Source organism: Coturnix japonica, chromosome 1 (genome assembly GCF_054131305.1).
Source record: "Coturnix japonica strain WE chromosome 1, WE-NBRP24, whole genome shotgun sequence".
In the NCBI taxonomy this organism is placed as follows: domain Eukaryota; kingdom Metazoa; phylum Chordata; class Aves; order Galliformes; family Phasianidae; genus Coturnix; species Coturnix japonica.
In genome coordinates, this window is record NC_140663.1 from 51,044,228 (window position 1) to 51,062,040 (window position 17,813).

The 17,813-nt window shown below is 42.1% G+C and overlaps 1 protein-coding gene across 4 annotated transcripts; it reads left to right on the forward strand.

The window, feature by feature from the left end:
• Positions 1–3,558: 3,558 nt before the first annotated feature.
• HMGXB4 (HMG-box containing 4) lies at positions 3,559–17,813 on the forward strand. 4 transcript variants are annotated; one of them, XM_085518929.1, is made up of 12 exons: positions 3,559–3,766; positions 5,737–5,842; positions 6,434–6,537; positions 7,931–8,006; positions 8,970–10,050; positions 10,087–10,129; positions 11,223–11,304; positions 12,341–12,405; positions 12,691–12,796; positions 13,259–13,428; positions 14,289–14,411; positions 17,315–17,813. In XM_085518929.1, the coding sequence occupies exons 2-12, from the start codon at positions 5,812–5,814 to the stop codon at positions 17,420–17,422; spliced, it is 1,989 nt and encodes a 662-aa protein (XP_085375055.1). In that variant the 5' UTR covers positions 3,559–3,766; positions 5,737–5,811; the 3' UTR covers positions 17,423–17,813. The 4 variants fall into 4 exon arrangements, with proteins under 4 accessions (XP_085375055.1, XP_085375052.1, XP_085375061.1 ...); XM_085518926.1 differs by having other exon boundaries at positions 3,559–3,808; positions 8,970–10,129; XM_085518935.1 differs by having other exon boundaries at positions 8,970–10,129; positions 15,979–17,813.

The following is a 17,813-nucleotide window of genomic DNA, read 5'->3' on the forward strand; positions in this document are numbered from 1 at the left end:
GGCCCCAGGACAAACATGTCCTCTTGTTGCCTTTCCCATGCCTCCATACTTCTGGAGTCTGGAGCTCTTTCCACACTTTGTGGGCAGCACCATCCTGTTGACAGCCTCTCTCTGCACATTCCATTGACACTTTCATACAATCATAGTATCATTAGGATTGGAAAAGATTACTAAGATTATCTAGTCCAACCATTCAGCCATGCTCACTAAACCATGTCCCTCAGTCCAGACATTTCACAAAATCATAGAATCACAGAATCGCAGGGGTTGGAAGGGACCTCCAAAGATCAAGTGCAACCCCCCTGCCAAAGCAAGTTCCCTACGCCAGGTCACACAGGTAGACATCCAGGCAGGTGTTGAATATCTCCAGAGAAGGAGACTCCACAACCCCCCTGGGCAGCCTGTTCCAGTGCTCCGTCACCCTCACTGTAAAGAAGTTCTTGCTCACATTCATGTGGAACTTCCTATGTTCCAGTTTCTGGCCGTTTCCCCTTGTTCTGTCTTCACACACTACTGAAAAGAGTCTGGCCTCCCCACTTTGCCCCCCACACCTTAGATATTTATAGACCTGGATCAGGTCCCCTCTCAGTTTTCTTTTCTCAAGGCTAAACAGATCCAATTCACTTTGCCTTTTTTCATAGGGGAGATGCTCCAGGCCCTTCACCATCTTTCTTGAAAACTCTCAAGGACTTTGTAGCTTTTCAGGGTGTCTTTTGCTCTTCCCCAAAACTCTCATCTCCAGTTACAACATCTCTAGCCAGAAGCAGAATCAATAAGGAGCCTACTTTCATAGATGTCACGGGTTACTTAGATTTACCTATATAATAACTACAACCCATCAATATTATTTGAAGAGAATAGGGTTGTCTTTCCTTTCAGCAGGCATCAAATGCAGGTCCCCTCAGCATGTTGCCTGTGGCCATTAAGAGGTATTTTTGCACTGGTGTCACTGAAGTTGTGCACAAATGCATGGCTGGCAAGACATCTGAGTGTGACTGATGTGATTTGGAGCTGGAGCACTCTCCTCCTGTCTGGAATCCACTACTCCTGCAGTAACGCATAGTTTGTTTCCCCACCAGATGGAGGAGGATGTTGCCTTTCGATCTCTCTCAGCATGTGAATAGGAGCAGCAGGGGAAGGTGAGTGTCCATTGTGACAGATGCTGTGGCTCTAGGGGATATTCAGGCTGTTGTACTGATGTTACAAATGACTGCACACACCCTTGCGGCTTTGTTAATGACTATATTCCCAGCTGAAGAAGTAAGGAAAAGAGTGCTTCCTGCAGAAACTGGAGATAAATGGGAAGTAATTTGAGTCAGTCCCCAGTATTGAAACCATGCAGATAACAAATCTTCTGAAGTTTTGCATCTCTAGAGAAGCAAGTCTATGCTTAAACAGTGCTTGATTGCCTTCTTTATATATCAGACTATGGAAATTACGCAGCTAATTATACAGTAATTGCCACCCACTGTTTATTTTACCTGAAGTCCACTGTAACACTGTAGTCACTTAATCCAAAAGAATTTCCTTAACCTTTTAAAATGCATTTATTCAAAGGGCAGCTTGATTGCTGGTGATATACAGGTGTTGTAATATGCACAGAGTAGAATGCCTGTGCAAAACAAAACAGGCTTTTCATGGAGAGGCAGAGATCAAGCTTTTAATCCAGGTCTCATTCCAAATAGTCTTGGAATCTAGGGGAAAAAAAATACAGGGAAAAAAAAAAAAAAAAAAAGGAACAGGACTGAAAAAAGGTTTTGGAGTTTCAAACTACAATGGAGAATTGACAGTTGTTCAAACACCTCAGAGAGCTGCATTTAATTTTGTACATAGTGTGGCTGTGGGCTTGTGCTCATTTCACTGCTCACTCCTTTTATATTCATTGCAGTTGAGAGTCACTGGGCTAAGTACTAAAACAGCACCAAAAAAAAAGAGGGCTACTGGATCTGGAAACTTGCACCTCAGCACAGGCAGCAAGCAGACCGACAGGAACAGATGGTGGATATAATGTGGAAAAAGCATGACCACTCAGTAGTGTGGCTTAATGGGCAGTTATCCCTAGCAGAGAACTAATCTCACATCAAGCATAAGGAAGTATATGCACATCCCAGAATGCTCTGTATTGGCAAGAGCTCTTCATACAATATGCATCTCATTGCCAAGGAGACAACTGAGGGAACACAACGTGTGCTCTTTTAGCAGTTTGTCTCCCTGGAATGTAGGCAAAAGAATGCAAGATGCTCTGAGCAAAAGCAATAAGGAATACTCTCAAAATACTCTGAGACTGGCTAATGTGCTCATCAGACCTTAAAAACTATGGAGATTCTGCTCTTCTCATTACCTCACTACAACCTTTTCAATTCAAGGATATGAAAATAAGTAAATAAATAAATAAATAGAATTCTGTCGAGTGTGAAGGATTTGAGGCAGTTGTGACTCTTGAATTTGCTGTCAGCATCCTACATTTCCCCACCCGACCTGTATAGTTCAGGTGTACGCTCTGAAAGGATCTCTAGATTTTCTAGTGCGGGGAAAGACTGAATTGTTTAAAAGCAGCCAGTAAATGCTAGTGGTTTGTGTTGGCCGGTTCCTTTTATTAGCTCAGAAAAAAATGGGAATGATTGAAATGAGCTTTTCTGTACATTTCTGCTCTGATGAGAAGTGCAGTAGGAAGGACTACATGTTGTTATTGTTGTTATTACTACTACTCCTACTATTATTATTTTTTTGTGGAAGGAAAGGCACATAGGTAAACCTCACCAAGGGAAATCTGAGTGGTTGTTGCTTCAGTAGCTTTATGTGCAAGTATCCTGCTATACATTTATTTTTGCAGATTCATCTGCAAATTCATTCTCTCTCCTCCACAAGCAATCACTGTCACATTCTAATACCTCGGAACCATCCAGTGCTGAAAACATTAAGCTGTAGGGGAGCCTGAATCCTTTCTCATTCTATGGTGCAGGATATTAAACTTACCTTCCCTGCACATTTACTAGCTATCATTATCAAATACTTGTCATCATCAAATGATGAGGGTAATTTAGGAGTTTGATTTTCAAGGCAATCTCTGTTCCTTTAGGCTGCACCTAGCTTCTCTCAGCCATGCTAATATCTTATTCTGACTTGCTGCTGTTTCCTCTAGGCCTCGTCTCTTAAAAAGCCATGGTGAATGGGGAAGCTGTGTCACGACGCTTCGGGACAGGTTCAGGTTGGATATTAGGAACAATTTCTTCGCCGTAAGAGCGGTGCTGCAGTGGCACAGGCTGCCCAGGGAGGTGGTGCAGTCACCGTTCCTGGAGGTGTTCCAGAACCGTGTGGATGTGGCACTGAGGGCCGTGGTCAGTGGGCATGGTGGGGATGGGCTGGTAGCTGAACTTCAGATCTTAGGGTTTTTTTGCAACCCGTATGACGATACGCTCTGCCCCAAGCTTTGGAGCATGACTCTCCCTGCCCGCCCGCTCATCGATGCGCTCGGCACTCCCTCTCACATCCTCCTGCCCCGCCCCCACTCCGCGTTGGAGGCGCTCGACGCTCGTCTAGCCGCCCCTGGCTCCCGGCGGCTGTCCCTTGTCTCCTCTCCAAGATGGCGGTGGCTGGCGGCAGCGCGGCGCGAAGCGGCGGCGCGGAGTGAGGCGGCCGCGCGCCTCCTACCTTCCCCTCCCTCCGTTCGGCACCGCAGGCCGACAGCGCTCGCCGCCACGGGGGCACGCCCAGGCCTGCTGCAGGGGCGGAGCCGCGGGCTGGACTGAGGCCGAGGCCCGCTCGGGTGAGAGAACGAGCGAGCGGGGCGGCTGAGCCCGCTTTAAACGTAGGCGGCGGGGCCGGGGCTTGTGCCTGAGCCCGGGATGTGGGGTGTCGGTGGGTCTGGGCTCGCGTCAGGCTCTGGGAGCAGCGGCGGGAAGTGAGGCGAGGGAGACGGTCACCCGCCCCGGGGGGACGCGTCAGCCCCCAGCAGAGCACCCCTGGCCTCGGTCCTGCAGCCGTGGGTGTGAGGGAATGGGGGCATGAGGAGAGCGCTGCTCCCAGTGCTTCTGCAGTGCTGGAGCAGTGGAACCTAATGGGGATTTGTAGTGCAAGGCAAGTTCAGGCTGTGTTCTGTATACCTGTGTACCTAACAGACATCTAAGTTTCACAAAGAGAGTGGAAGCTGTGCCTACAGCTATCGTAGTATCACAGAGGGACCCATAAGGACCATCGAGTCCAACCCTTGTCTCCACACTAGACCACCCAAAACTCGAAACTCTTTGTCTGAGAGTGTTGCCCACACGTTCTCCGAGCCATCTCTTCATGATGACTGTCGTCAGCTTTGTTTTGCTGAGCACTATTTATCACTGATTATCTTAGGTTGGAAGGGACCCACAAGGAGCATTGAGTCCAGCTTCTGGCTCCACACTGGACCACACAAAATCAGACCCTCTGTCTGAGTGCGCTGTGTGAATGCTCCTTGAACTCAGACTGCCCTGAGCAGCCTGTTCTAGGGCCTGACCACTTTCAATATTTAGAATAGGCCCTGAGCACAATGCTTCAGTGTTGTGTGTGCTCCATCTGAATGAAGTCCATCAGACTACAGAGCATCAAGAGGTGTTTTCAAGATCTCCTTCAAGGTTGTCAGCCCTCATAGGTGCAAAGTGCCTATGAAGTTGTTGGGTGCATGCATAAATTCTGCCTATAAATTACAGTGTTTACTAGCAACAGTATCCGGTGGTCAGAATAGTGACTGGAAACATCTTGATTTGGGTAGTTTCCCAAAACTTGTGTTCTCTTGAATTCTCACAAACTTAAACAGAAACATTTGTGTACCCCTTAGCTTGAATTAGTTGAAACTTTGTTCTTCTGCATAAGTAACCTCAGCCATTTGTTTATTAAGTCAGTGTATACACAGGGATGTAGTACAAGTTCCCTGATCTCAAAGTAACTTAAATGTGGTTCCATGCCTGTGACAGCTAGAAAGGGCAAACTGCATCATCTTTGTGGCTGAACATTCACACACAAACAACAATAATAAATCATTTAAGTGCATTTGGTTTAATCTCTTATAAGAAGAGGTCATCTTTTCATGTTAAGCCATTTGCTTACCTTTCTTTTGAAAAACAAAATCAGTTTCCATAGAGAAACAAAGTACAGTAATTACAGTGGTTCTGTCCTCCTGTATGCTAGCAGCTGTAGAACTGAATGACTCGGAAGAGACCTGAAATTCAGAAGCTGCCAGAAGGAGGGGGGCTGCAGAAGTCCCAGTAAAAAGAAGCACTTTCCTCTGTTTCCTTTCCCAGGCTGGCACTCAGAATGGCTGCAGTGGTAGTGTCAGGAAACTCAACAGCAAGATGTACACCTTCACTACAAAATGTACAACCATTAAGCTCAAAAGATTTGAAACCACAATGATTCCTGCCTGTTTTTGTCTTTTCCTTCGCTTCATCTGAAATTCAAGAGTTCATTATTTCTCTTTATGTATCTCACTTTGCTACAGTGTTTTCTGACTAAACGTGGCTTTAATACAAGTTCAGGAACAGTTTTGTTTGTGACAAAAATCAAACAGCTGTATTCTCCCCTTGAAAGAGAAACACTTCTGTGGACAAATTGTTTAAGTGACATGGAGATTTTACAAGGATGAGTGAGGAGGAAGACTTTCCTTTCCCACTGTCTTCCAGAGAATCTTAATTTTGTTCAGGTGTTTTTTCCCATTTTACATCATGATTCTTCCTTATGGGAGGGTTATTTTCATTCTCTGTTTCTCAGAACTTTTCCTGTAGATGGGAACAAGGGAAGGAGCCCAGACGTGGCAACATATTCTCAGGCTCCTGCGGGACCACCATGGCTTATGATGACTCCAAGAAGAAAGAAGGTATGACTGCTTCATAATCTCAGAGGGAGTAGCCAAGAAAAAGGCTACCTTCTGCAGCCCTTGCTAGGCCACGGAGTCAGAGAGTGGAAAAGGAAGTTAGTCTCCTGTGGAGCACTGAAGGGTATTAACCCTTAAAGTTAATCTGGACTAGTTTCTGCAGGATCCCAAGCCCTTGACTTCCAGATGGAAAGTAATGGGATTGGAGAAATGGGTGGTATTTCCTAGTGCAAACCCCACAGTTGGGAGCTCTGCCACTGCAGCCTTTCTCCTCCCAGCCAGGACAATGAAACGGGAGGCCAGGGGTGTGGTTAGTCATGGTAATGTTTTAAAGTTCAGTTGTCTTCAGAAAGAAATCTAAAAGGATTAGAAATGAAATCTTGAGAACCTGTGTTATAGTGTTAGAGCACTGAACCCTGTTCCGTGCCAGAAAGTACAGAATGTCGTCTATTAATCTTTAGTGCATGCTGGGTCTTGTGCATCGTTCTGTGCCAATGTCCAGTGCTGTCTTATTTTGTATATAGTCCATGTGTCTGTTGTCTCTTAACACGGTATCTCATTTTTCTTTCTTTTCTTGTTTCACATTAATCTTAGAATTCCTAGAGAGTGACCGAAGTGCTGATGACATCAGGGCACATCGAGAGAAAAAGCGTTATTACAAGGATCTCGTGCAAGAGGAGGAGAGGATAACAACTCAGGTCAGAAAGTCTGTAGAGAAAACGTTGAAGGTGCAAGAAAGCGCATAAAGCTTAAGATGAGATGGGATGGGCTGCTTAAAAGTTCTTTTGCTTAGGAAAATTACTGTAGAAGAAAGCAAGAACTGTTAATTGTGTCCTGAATTGTTCGGTAGCTTTACTGGGTGAATGGAGGGGGTCGGTCCCAGTTAAAACGGATTCTGATTTTTTTCCTCAGAAAATAGAGCTGTAGTATCTTATCCTTGACTTCATGTACTACCCTGCAAAACTGAGATAGTATGAATGACTGTTCACACAAAAAGTAAGATACTTAGAATCTATAGTTGCATAAATAGGCAGCAAAGTATGAATGAAATGTGAAGTGATGCGCTGTTGTCTTCCAGATTCTGCAGATAGTCTGAAATGATAGCTCTTGAGAGGGATAAATTTGCCCGGTTTCCGTGGGGCCTTAACTTTGAAATCATGTAGCAACAGCTTAAGTTTCTTTAAGACTTTCCTCTTTGAGCTGTTTCTGCTGTTAGCTCAACAGTGACTACTTGTGATTTTTTTTAATGCTTTCAAATCTGGAAAAGTTCTAGTTTAAAAATAAAAATCTTCTGCCACATAGATGAAATTCTATAGAAGAGCTTCATTCTCAGACCATAAATTTGTCAAGAGATATGTAATAATTGGGCTACATGAGCTACTAAGGTCTATTTTCTGGCCTATCATTTTGACTGTCACCTCTGTGCTTTCTTTCACTTCTGTTATCTTCTCCAGCATGTTAAATATGTACTGCTCACCTTTATTTTTAAGGCTTGACAGCCTATGCACACTTATATCTTAGCTTGATTAAGACGTGGATGTCTGTCTTTTAACAACTCATCAGCTGATGCCCAAGTGCTGTCTTTCATTGTCTGTTTCTTACCATTCTCAAATGTACTTTTTCATGTATTCTTGTGTATTAATTCTTTCACTGGAGGAGGGATCCCTCTATATTTATAGATCTATCTATATCCCTCTAGTCTAATCTATAGAGATTAGTATTTCAGTTTCCTATGGTCCTGTTGTACTGTAGTTTCCACAGAAAGCTTGATGCTTCTTAGTTGGCTGGCATGCAGAAACCTATTCTAAAACTGCATTTTTTTGTTCTCTTGTGTATCCATACCATGCTTTTTGCCTTTTACCTTAAACCTACACTATGGGCTCTTGGTGACATACTATGTTTTCTTTGCTGATTTAGCACCTAGAATAAGAATAGTGGTTCATACGTAGGCTTACTTGGCATTATAGTAGTACAAGTATTTCTTGATACCTCCCACATATTATTACCTATGTCAGCAGTCCATGTGAATCTTATGTTATTTCCCTCTTGTTTGTCAGCTTTTCATTCATTTATTTTTTCTTCTTCTTTTAGGACAGTGAACTCTTTTTGGGGACAGAACATCACAGAAAGAAGAGGAAGCATTCCTCTGATGAGTTCTGCTCCCGGGGTAAGACAGCTATGAGACAGGGGAAGCAGATAATGAATACTGACTTTGAGGAAAGGATACTGTTAAACCGGTGTCATCAAACTTTGTGGTTAGCGCTTTATCGGGGGAAAGTACACCAACTTATCTTAGGCCAGGCAGTCAGACGCCTGACTGATTAGGTTTCTGCTGCACCAAACAGCAAAAGATCACTCAATGATGTTTTCAGAGTTTAGCTTAACAAGTTGCTGTTGTTGGAGCAGAGATCTTCCACTCTTCACTGACAAGTTGTAGTTTTCTAACTCATGCTTTCCTCTTTGGCATTTGCATTCTTTTTTACCACTGCATTACAAGCTGTAGTCTTACTTGCAGATAGTACTAATTAATTTATCCGAATTTATAAAAATAGGATGTGTTAGAATACAATATGATTGCTTTTGGGTTCAGATTGTATACAGAAGCGTTATTCTCACAATGAGCCCAGAAATTGACAATCCTGTTCATAAATCTTAGCAGGCTTAAGATTTATTTTTGTCCCAGTGTAAAAAGAAAACCAGGTCTTTGGAATCTCTTTGCAAGCTGAAATTAGTAAAAAATCTCTTTTCAGAATGAAAATGGTTATGCTCTCAGTTCATTGATCCCTCCAGAGCTCAAAGTGATGTTATAAGCTTGTAGTATTTCAGGCTTAGTAAGACGTATTTTTATCAAATTATGCTGTTGTATAATAGAATACAAACTTTGATGAAATGCAAGAACTTTCCCATTCTGTCTTTCTTCATTAAATAGATTGACCAGCTCTGGTGTTACAGCTCTTGAATTGTTATCTATAAGGGCACACTGAGCTGACTGCAAGTTTCTCCTTCAGCCAAGATGAAAATCACTTAGCTGTAATATTAAGTATTGCAGGATTCCCACTTCACTTTTGGTTTGTGTAATGGTATCGTTAAGAGAATTGTATTGATAAGCAGTTCTCTTGACCATTTTCAGGTCTTTCATCTTTGGATTTACCATCAAAGAAGAAGAAAAAAGCAGTTTCTAGCCCGTCCTCCACTGACAAAAACATGGATCTACTCAAGGCTATCGCCACACCTTTATCCACAAGCTCTAAGTCTTCAAAGAAGACCTCTGAAAAATCATCTTATTCTTCCTCTGGACATTCTGAAAGCAGAAAGGAGCACCACAAGAAGAAGATGAGTGGGAGCAGTGCAGAGCACTCAGTGGATGATGGCAGCTTCCACAAAACTAAAAAAATGAAACCTCTTTACGTGAACACAGAGACACTTACCCTTCGTGAGCCTGATGGCTTGAAGATGAAACTTATCCTTTCGCCAAAAGAGAAAAGCAGTGCTACAGACGATGATTCTTTCTCAAAAAAATCCTCAAAGAAATCGTCTCGAGATGAACAAGGGTCATTTCATCCGGGTCACGAACTGCATGGCTTCCTGAAGTCATCTCGGAAGAAGCACAAACCTCCAGACTCACATCCCCCTTCAGAGAGTTTTGGTGCTGACACATCTGTTTTTTCAGAAGGCCATGGGAGTGAGTATGAGATTTCAGGTGTGGAGGCACCACCGGAATCGGGATCCTCTTCTGGTGGGGAATTGGAGGCTGGTGAGCTAGTGATAGATGACTCCTACCGGGAAATTAAGAAGAAAAAGAAGTCAAAAAAAAGTAAGAAAAAAAAAGACAAGGAGAGGCACAGAGAGAAGAGGCACTCTAAGTCTAAAAAGAGTTCTGGGCACTCTTCTGTGGCAGCAACGGAAATAACAGTATCACCACCACCTCCTCCCAGCACTCCCTATGTTCTTCCTCCACCTCATCCTGCTGTTTTTCACTCAGATGGACAAAATGAGAAGAGGAGGAAAAAGGAAGAAAAGGAGAAGGAAAAAGCTGAGAAGTGGGAAAAAGAAAAGGAAAGAGAAAAGGAGAAGGAAAGAGAAAAGGAAAAGGAAAGAGAAAAGGAGAAGGAAAGAGAAAAAGAGAAGGATAGAGAAAAGGAAAAAGAAAGAGAAAAGGAAAGAGAAAGAGAAAAGGAAAAGGAAAGAGAGAAGGAAAAGGAGAAGGAAAGAGAAAAGGAAAAAGAAAAGGAAAGAGAAAAGGAAAAAGAAAAGGAAAGAGAAAAAGAAAGGGACAGAGAAAGAGAAAAAGTAAGGAAAAAAACAAGGGGAACTAGAAATTGGGAGATGGGTACTGTTGAATTACACAATGTTACAAAGATGTGTTAAATTGAAGTATAAGTAATGTCAGCATTGATGGTTTCATCACAGCATGTTTGGCTGAAATGTTTCCTCTACTGTGTTTCAGGTTTTTAGCAGAGGGAATATTAATCATAGTTTGTTTCTTTGTTTTGTGACACAGGCAGTCTTTAGCCAGTATAGCTCATTTGAAAATGTTATATTTGATATACTTGGTACAGATTATGCCACCACTGCATCATTCACTAAGGTTGCTGGCTCTAACTATTACCAGTAGAATTCTGGGCTGTTCTGGCTGTCTTATAGTCCATCATGTCAGTTCCTGTAGGAAGGAACTGAGTTGTAAGCTGAAAGACTGAAGTTATTTATCCATTTATTGGAGCATGTCTAAGATTTCCAGTCCAGACTAATTTTCAGTGTATTTATATATAGGGAAAGGAAAGGTTTTGTACATCCACATAGACAGTGTTGCTTTGTGTAGCCCAAATTTACTCAGCTATTCTGCTTTATGTGTAAAGTTTTCTTTGATCAGAGCTTGACAATTCCTTATGCATCTGTTATCAGTGTACTTGTACAAACTGTTTTCCTGAAAACATAAAGTGATTTGTAAGAATCGTTTGTAAAGTACAAAACACGAACACTGAAACAGAACAAAAACTGATCTGCTTTGACAGATCCTTGTTGGAACTGTGAATACTAGACATTTGTGAGGTTTTTTTCAATTTTAAATTTGAAAACTGAGGTATGTTTACAGAGTTATTTGTTGCTCCTGGATTTAGAATTGCAAAACTTTTGACTTAGGAATGAAATGCATCAATAGTTGTTGCAGAATAAGTTTTACATTAAAACTGGTTCTGGCCAGTTCATATTGCTTTCAAAACTGCTGAATTTGGCCAGAACATGTAAAACATGGCTATTTTATCTTCCTTATCTAATCACCATGTCTTTCTTTAAGTTTTTGATAAATGTCAAATTATTAATGAAATTGAGTACATCTCTATATAATTAAAAATCTTTGTTTCCTTTTTTTCTTCTTCTTTTCTAGCCAAAGAAGAAAAACATGTCCGCCTACCAAGTGTTCTGTAAGGAATATCGAACAAACATTGTGTCTGAGCACCCTGGGATAGGTGAGAGAAAAACATAGCTTCTTCTCTTCTTCTCTTCTCTTCTCTTCTCTTCTCTTCTCTTCTCTTCTCTTCTCTTCTCTTCTCTTCTCTTCTCTTCTCTTCTCTTCTCTTCTCTTCTCTTCTCTTCTCTTCTCTTCTCTTCTCTTCTCTTCTCTTCTCTTCTCTTCTCTTCTCTTCTCTTCTCTTCTCTTCTCTTCTCTTCTCTTCTCTTCTCTTCTCTTCTCTTCTCTTCTCTTCTCTTCTCTTCTCTTCTCTTCTCTTCTCTTCTCTTCTCTTCTCTTCTCTTCTCTTCTCTTCTCTTCTCTTCTCTTCTCTTCTCTTCTCTTCTCTTCTCTTCTCTTCTCTTCTCTTCTCTCCTCTCCTCTCCTCGCCTCTCCTCGCCTCTCCTCGCCTCTCCTCGCCTCTCCTCGCCTCTCCTCGCCTCTCCTCGCCTCTCCTCGCCTCTCCTCGCCTCTCCTCGCCTCTCCTCGCCTCTCCTCTCCTCTCCTCTCCTCTCCTCTCCTCTCCTCTCCTCTCCTCTCCTCTCCTCTCCTCTCCTCTCCTCTCCTCTCCTCTCCTCTCCTCTCCTCTCCTCTCCTCTCCTCTCCTCTCCTCTCCTCTCCTCTCCATTATACATCAGTCTAATTAATTAGCAGGACATACTTTCTCCTTCATACTAACCTCTGATTTTTTGAGGTAGAAGGGACGTAACTTGATTTTATGATTTGCTTCATTGCATTTTAACCAAGCTGTGAATCTGGATGAAGAAATTACCTACTCTTCCTTTCGTTTACTTAAAGAGTTGTTTTCTTTGTGTTACTTTCCTGCATATGCATGTGCGATCTTGTATTCCCAGTGTCATTGACGGTAAGGAAATGCACAGTGGAAATCATTTTTAGACAGTGTGGAATGTTCCATGTGTAAAAGGCACTGCTTTCTAAACGTGCGTGCATTGGCCAATTTTTCACACTGTTGAAATTCACATAAAATCCCTGTGTCCTCACCGTGGTTTTATTCTTTAATCTATTTTGAGCCTGTCTATTTTTCCTCCGAACAGATTTTGGAGACCTTAGTAAAAAGCTGGCAGAAGTGTGGAAGCAGCTACCTGACAAGGATAAACTGGTAAGTGCGTGTCACATGTTTCTGCAAAATGATTTTTGTTAACTAGGTGCTTAGGTCAGAACACAACAGCATTATTGCCACAATACCTTAAAGAAATGTTACCTCTGTCCACAAACTGTGGGAAAATTGAATATTTTGCCTGTGTGGTCATAAAAGCATCCATTTACTTCTCATGGCATTGCTTCACAACTTGGCTACGTAACATTATTCTGCCCCGAGGTCTTGGCATTAGGTGAAATAATTATCTAACATTATGAATTTGTTTTTATACCATGGTAACTGCAGATCTGGAAACAGAAAGCTCAGTACCTGCAACACAAGCAAAATAAAGCAGAGGCCACTACTGTGAAGAGAAAGGCATCATCTTCAGATGGGGCTCCAAAAATAAAAGGTAATTGCCACGCTTTATTTGCTCTACTTGTTGGATTTATTTTGGAGTGGGGAAGGTGGTGTCTTTACACTTAACTTATATCACTCAACAGCAATGTTTCTTGGAGAGCAAGAATGATATCAGCACTTTTCAAAAAGTCTAGTTAGTAGAATGGTATTGGCTTTAGCAATTCAGGAATTGAAACATGAAGCAAGAATCAGGGAAGTTCTAGTGGGAATATCTTGCTGCAATATGAAAAAGGGTTGTTGTTGGTTTGGCATCTCCATTTACCAAATCTCCCAAATCTATCAAGTTACAGCCAGCTGAGGTACTTGCTTTGCACAACACTGAAGTCAGGCTCTGTTCTCCAAAGGTCCATGTAACTATTTAAGCATCTAATAACTTTGATATTTGATATGCAGAAAGTAAATAGGCTTCTAGGTCAAAGTAGATAATACAGAATTTTAATTCCTGTGTTTCCAGCTTCTCCACCAGGAGCGATTTCCCCTCATAAGAAATCTCCCACTAGCACTGTGGTGTTGCCCTCCTCACCAGGCAAAGCCCCTGAGACGGAGCCTATAGATGTAGCTGCACACTTACAGTTGCTGGGTGAATCTCTGAGCCTCATTGGACACAGACTGCAGGAAACAGAGGTGAGTTTGTCCCCAGCAGTGTCTCAGTGATGTCATGCAATCACATATAGGACCGGGGGGATCATTTTTGTCTCAAGCCTTTAGGAAAAAAAAGCATCAGTGAAGGCCTTTACCAAGATGTTTTAGCATGTACTGTTGTTTTCTTGTAGTATCATGCTCTCAGTGCTTTAGTTAGCCATGACTATGATTTCAACTTACATACTAATGTAGGAGATGTCATATTTTCCAGTGGTTTCTTAATGTTAGATGATAATAATTGTCTGCATACATGTGCGCACACACACACTCACAGGTTTAGAACTCAGCACAGCTTAGAAACAGAGGACATATTTGGGTAAAATAACAAATATCAGCGAATTTTATGGCTAACAAAGTCATCTCACTGTGCTTTTTTGTTTTAGCAGCAATAAAATAAACGTTACTGCATTTTGTTTCTGGTATGACCTCATTGAGGTTATTCTTCAAAAGAACAAATGGAGTAGAAATCAATCCCTTTACAGAATGGCACATTCCCTCTTTTGGAAATATATTGATATCTAAAGCATTTTTACAGACTTACCATTTCTTTAGGCTCCAATAATAAAACATTATTGCATCTAGTTAATATAGTAGAAGGTACGGAATGGCAAGGAAATTACATGGCATAAACTGGGGAATTAAATTGTATACAAAGCTGACAACTTTCTAACATTTTCTGCTGTGAAGTGCTTGGCATAGTTTTGTTGCTGTGTAAATAAAGGAAGTGGACAAGGGGAGCTTAGTAGTGAGGATACTGTGTGTGAATGAAAATCAATATAGTTGTGAAGGATCCATAATTTCTGCTACTTGTCCCTATCTGGTTTTTCTTTCCTTACTTCCAGGGAATGGTGGCTGTTTCAGGAAGTTTGTCAGTACTTTTGGATTCTATCCTCTGTGCTTTGGGGCCATTGGCATGTCTGACTACTCAACTACCTGAGTTGAACGGCTGCCCTAAGCATGTTTTGGTAAGCTTCTTGTGGTTATTTCCATTCTAGCCCTGTTAATTTCAGTAGAGACCAGCTAAAGTTTTCGGATGAATCAGTCCTACAATGCAATTAGAATTATTAAAATTAAAGTGGAAAATAGTTTCTTTTAAGGAACTGGGTAGCTTCAGGTTCTTTTCCATGTTAAATTACAGCTGCAAGTGAGCCCTGATTTAGCAACAGCTTGTTACCTCACTGTAGCACAGTGTGGACATAGCTTAAGACAGCAGCACCATGAACTGAAACAGAAGTTGTACCTCCAGCAGGAGGCATGAATTAGTGATAAAGTAGAGCAAAAACGAAAAACATATTTGTAGTCTCCAAAAGCTGAGAGACTGAAATAGTATCTGGGATCTGGACAAAAGAATAACAAAATGGGGCGTGGATTAGGGTTTTCTAAAAAGGACGGCCCAATTAATGATTCATTTTGAGAAACTGTTAGCAAGAACAAATGTGAGAGCTTAGGCTGTGAGCTCCTACAAACTGGCTGTCCATACAGAAGCTGAGTCAACGGGGTGTTCCCATCATAAGCCATGGAAAAACATCCAATTCTTTTCTCCCTGCTAGCCAAGTTAATTCAGAACGTTACACCCCTTTTCCACGTGACTAATGGCTCACGTCTTGGAAACTTGATTATTTTATTGTTATAAAAGGGCAGTGATGCTGCAGGTGGATTAAGGCACTGACCTGTCACTGATGTTCAAACTCGATAAGAAAGACATTATTCTGACTTTTACAGTCAGGTACCTAAAGAGAGGGGTATCTTAAGTAAAATTCTCAGTGGTGGTGTTGCACATAGGATGCAGTTTATCCTTTCAGTCAGTAGGTGGCATTGTTGAATTTTAGAATCACCCTTTTACAGCTCGAGTTCTTAAGGCCTTCAGCTGCCTAACCATAGATCTGAGGATACTGAAATACTACATTTGAAGAACATACAGACAATATAGTGATTGGTGTTGTTTTCTGATGTGTAAAGAAAGGACTTCGTCTCAGAATTCTATTAAATTTGTAGGGAAAACTGGAGGGACATTTCTTTTTCCCTTCTGACACCCTACTAGAAGGTGTTTCTTTCTCTTATACACTGCAGAATGTCTTAAAGGACTTGTGAGTATAATGCCAGGGATTTGGGGTGTTGTTTTTTGTTTTGTTTGTTTGCTGTGGGTGTTTTTTCACATTATACAACTTCTATCACTCAAAGTACTTCACTGCATCTTCCATGTGGTTGATGTGATGTAGCCAGTGTGGTTGGTTCATCTTGAAAGGTAGAAGAGCGTAAGTTCATTAGGAAGAAGTCACTCGAGGAAAGCCTCAAGTTTGTTTCAAAGTGCTTCCACGTACTAGGGCTACCTTTGTGCTTAGTTCTAAGTTTCCAAATATGTGACAATAAGCCAGTGATAAGGTGGTGGTAGGTAGTCATGACTTATCACTTTGGTTGTCTCTTGATATGGTAACTTGTAAGACAAATGAATGTGCTGAATACCCCCCTTCTGTGTCATTTTGGGGGATTTTGAGTCACTGTTGGACGTTAACATCTCGTTTTTTTTCCCAGTCAAACACACTAGACAACATCGCTTACATCATGCCTGGACTTTGATGGAAAAGGAGCCTGGGATTTACTCAACTTCAGCCTAACTGACCTGTGTACATGTGCGTTACACCGGCGCTCCCAATGGGCTCCACGTGTAGTGTTTTTAAAGTTTCATAAATGTATATTATATGCATAGGATTGTATTTTATGAAAAGTTGTGAAGCTGAGAGAGCTACATTTCTCTTGGTGGATAAAATGCGATCCAATATGGAAGTATTTGTAAAAAGAATTCAGAAAGATTTTGAGATACAAGCCTTAAATACAGATCTGCTGCTAATGGGGGAAGCAGCAAGAGAAGGGACTTTTGGATATAAGGAAAAACATGTAACCGTTGGAGCAGTCATTGAAACAGGAAGCCCAAAGAGGCTGTTGAATTTTCATCTTTGAGGATGGAGCCTTCTCTGGCTTAACTTACATTATAAACAGGGGTTTGGATGGTTCGGTTAGGCCCTTTAAGAGTATTCTGTGAGCCAGTAGTGATGGTATTTTGGACTAAAGAATAGAACTGAACTCACCAGCAGCCCCATTTCTGTTTTTGAGTTTAAAATCTGCTTGAGGGGACAGCTGAGCAAGGATACAGAGGGCTTTGCCTCTTGATCACATCTTCTAAGCCCCTTCTTCAGTCAGTCAATAGCTGAAAGTTGCCAGTGTCAGCTCACCGGTCTGGTAGCTGCCATTTGAAATGAAGTTGAAGATGACAACTTCATCTTTTCTTGTGGACGTGCACCCGAGTCATCCCTAGTGTTGATGTATCAACAGACTTAATTGACTTCAGAGAATGAACTTCCTGCTGATTTTTCCAGGGTGTGGTCAGCCTGCTTTGATGGAGAGCGATAGCGAATGGGAAAACAATTGGATCGTTTCTGCCCATCTTACACTGGCTTTATGAACAGGCAGCCTTGATTTCTGAGTCTGCTGACCCCCATCTCTTTCACCAGCAGTGCTGAAAGAGCCACGGTGCTGCTGTGGGATGGTGGCTGATGGCCAGTTAGAAGCAGTTACAGCTGACCAGGGCACGTGTGTGTTGTCAGGACTGGTCAGGACAGGACTGGACTTATTTCCTGCCACGTACTCAGTGTTTGACTTTCCGCTCCTCTAGAAGAGCCGTAGGAAAGCACTTGATTTTTCTTATAGGCTTTTGTGCACCTGTATGTATGTTGATGTGGTGTTCATATGATATGTATTTAACTTCTACCGATATATCTCTAACAGATTTTAATTTATCCTGTATATGACTATGTACATAGATAGATATATATATACATAATTTAAAAGCAGAGCTCTCTCCCTCCACAAGCAGCGGGATCAGGTTCACCTCACCGCAGAGGAATCAGCAGCGTGCAGCACTACGCATCGGCATCACGTGGGGAAGGTAGTGAGCATCTGCAGCAACAGACTGGCTTGAGAAGCTGAGTTTTCCTCCAGCACCTCCAGCCTCACAGCCGGGTGCTCTGACTCTCATATCTGTGTTCTTGGCCTGATCCCCACTCCAGGCTGACACGTGTTAATGACCATTGTGCGAAGGGACAGAGAGGGATCCTCTCCAGCTTTGTTTCCTCTGCAGTGCAAACCTGCTGGAGCGCGACAAACGCCCCCAGCGCCATTGTATTGTATTTGTATTTAAAATTTGTACACTTTGTATGATCTGTTACTTGTAGTATTTGCTACTAGAGGGAAAACTTTGGCAAGACTTGGCAGTTTTTCTATCTTTGTTATTTCCTTGCCGTTTGATCCGAACGCCGTTACAATACGAGCCTTTTTTGTACCGTCCTTACAATACACTTTCTTTTTTTTAA

What these genes read in the sequence shown, in the direction of transcription:
- HMGXB4 (XM_085518926.1), top strand. Translation starts at nt 5,812, where the DNA reads ATGGCTTATGATGACTCCAAGAAGAAAGAAG. An exon ending in AGGAGAGGATAACAACTCAG is followed by an intron (nt 6,538 to 7,930) that starts GTCAGAAAGTCT and finishes TTCTTCTTTTAG; the next exon opens with GACAGTGAACTCTTTTTGGG. An exon ending in TGGGGCTCCAAAAATAAAAG is followed by an intron (nt 12,797 to 13,258) that starts GTAATTGCCACG and finishes CTGTGTTTCCAG; the next exon opens with CTTCTCCACCAGGAGCGATT.